Raw genomic sequence first — 2,395 nt, 5'->3', positions numbered from 1 at the left:
GAAAAAAATATTGAAAAAAATTTGTTTTTTTTTTTTTTTTTTTTTTTTAATCGAACAGTTTATTGAACATTTTGACTATATATATATATACGATACGATACGATATACTTTATTGTCCCCTTAGGGGAAATTTTTCTTGGCTTAGTGTATGCTGCATATACACACATAAATAAACAAAGCACATAAATCACACATGAAGCCTACTAAACAGGGGGGCAAAGCATGCAGACAGTATATCAAAAGTCACAGTGCACAACGGAACAACCACTATTACACAACTTCCTGACCCATAAAACCAGTAATAAATAACAATACCAGCAATAAATAAGAATAAAATAATGTAAGACACTGCACAGAGTTAAGTGATGACTACTAACCAGAACCAAGTCACTGGCCATTGTCCTAACCATTCAAAATTCTAATAGAAGCAGGCACAAAATAATTTTTAAACCGATTGAATCGACATTTGGGCACTCTATACCTTCTTGCAGAAGCACGTACTCAGGGTGTAAGATGTGAGAAGGATTAGCTAGTATCTTATGAGCCCCTCTGTGCACAGACTGCTCAAATAATGTTTGGAGAGATGGATAGTCTTTGAGGTCCACGAGTTTCATGGCCATCCGGAGAGATTGCCATACCAAGCTTGGATCCAGTGCCTAATTAGACTCTCCAGAACAGCCTGGTAAAACACAGTCATGATTTTTTATTGACACCATAAAGACGGATTCTCCTCAAAAAGTACAATCTTTGTTGAAGTTTGGCACATAAATTGTCAACATGAGTCTGCCATGTAAACATGTTGGCAATATGGATGCCTAGGTACTTGTAGGAACACACCTGTTTGATTTGAGTGTTGTAAATAACAGCAGGACTGTGGTCACCGACTGCTCTGGGGTCAAAAACAATCTCCTCTGTTTCTTTGACATTTAAAATCAATGAATTGGCATCACACCGCTGTTCACATTTTTTTTTTTATCTCAGAGTGCTAAAAAGATGAATCACTGTCTTTATACAGTAGACTCAAGATCGCTGTATCATCTGAGAATCTGAAGATATAATTCCCCGTGTGTGAGCTTACGCAGTCATTAGTGTAGAGTATAAAAAGCACAGGCGAGCTCACACAACCCTGAGGAGCACCTGTGTGCGTAATTTTTGGATCTGATAGGGTGTTATTGATCTTCACAACCTGAGTACGGCTGGTTAGGAAAGAGTAATACCATTTGATCAGGAAAGGGTTAACATATTTGTATATAAGTTTGCATACCTGTTTCTTAAGTATCGTATTTGGCTTTAATGGCTCATATAGTCTGATACAGTGAGAATATGAAGCTCAATTTTACTCAGAGACTCAAACTAAGCAAAAATATGCAATTTTCTTTAGATGCTGATATTTATATTATGAAATTCTGCTGCTTGTGATGTAAATCAGTGAGATTTTATAACAGTACAGCAGATACTGACATAAAATGATCTAAATATCAGTCATCGCTCTATAACACCAGTAATCTGTGTGAGAGTGTGTGAGAGTGTGAGGGATTGTGTGTGTAGTGTGTGTGTGTGTGTGCGTGCAGCTGCTAGTGGTTGTGGCTGATGAATTGCCTATTTTTCATGTGTTTCAGTGGAAAGACGCGAAACCCGATGACCTCATGGATTCCAAACTCAGATGCGTCTTTGAGCTGCCGTCTGAAAACGATAAAGTGGTGAGTACAGCGAGACGAGCGTCTGCAGTTCACTCCACCCTGCTGTAAATTGAATTATAATTGTATTAATCAGCAGAACGTGCTTGACTCCGAACATTCACCCGTATTATAAGTTGCAGTGAGTGATTGTTTTTTACAGCTATCAGTGAAACAGTCAGCCAATCACAAACACTCCCGGCCTGTGAATCACTCATTCTGATTGGCTGAGGTCTTTGGGAGGCGGGGTTTTAGAGGGGATGGGAGTTTGATTCAGTCTGACATCATCTCTTCAGTTTGAAGTTAAATTTGAAGGAAGAATTTTGTTGTTGTTTTAGTTTCACTGTCGTTTTCTGCACTTAACTAGCTTGTGTGTAGCTTCTTTTCACCGACACTGATACAATTAATCAAAATAAAACTGAAATTGAGATATCTTTAACTCTCACACACACACTCTCTCACACACACACACACTCACACTCACACTCACACTCACACACACACTCCCACTCTCACACACACACTCTCTCACACACACACACACTCACACTCACACTCACACTCACACACACACTCCCACACTCACACTCCCACTCCCACTCTCACACACACACTCACACTCACACTCACACTCACACACACACTCCCACTCTCACACACACACTCTCTCACACACACACACACTCACACTCACACTCCCACTCCCACTCCCACTCTCA

The 2,395-nt window shown here is 39.9% G+C and overlaps 1 protein-coding gene across 1 annotated transcript in view; it reads left to right on the top strand.

Annotated features, from left to right (window-relative positions):
- LOC107750204 (vesicle-associated membrane protein-associated protein A-like) overlaps window positions 1–2,395 on the top strand; it is a 30,048-nt gene that overhangs the window by 21,229 nt on the left and 6,424 nt on the right. Inside the window, exon 4 of the mRNA XM_016565483.1 lies at window positions 1,620–1,700. Coding sequence (XP_016420969.1) covers window positions 1,620–1,700 — 81 coding nt within the window. The remainder of the gene's footprint in view (window positions 1–1,619; window positions 1,701–2,395) is intronic.

This window comes from Sinocyclocheilus rhinocerous, unplaced genomic scaffold (assembly GCF_001515625.1).
Source record: "Sinocyclocheilus rhinocerous isolate Xijiao unplaced genomic scaffold, SAMN03320098_v1.1 scaffold242, whole genome shotgun sequence".
In the NCBI taxonomy this organism is placed as follows: Eukaryota; Metazoa; Chordata; class Actinopteri; order Cypriniformes; family Cyprinidae; genus Sinocyclocheilus; species Sinocyclocheilus rhinocerous.
Note: the sequence above shows the minus strand (reverse complement) of the source record. Positions and strands in the feature narration are given on the sequence as shown.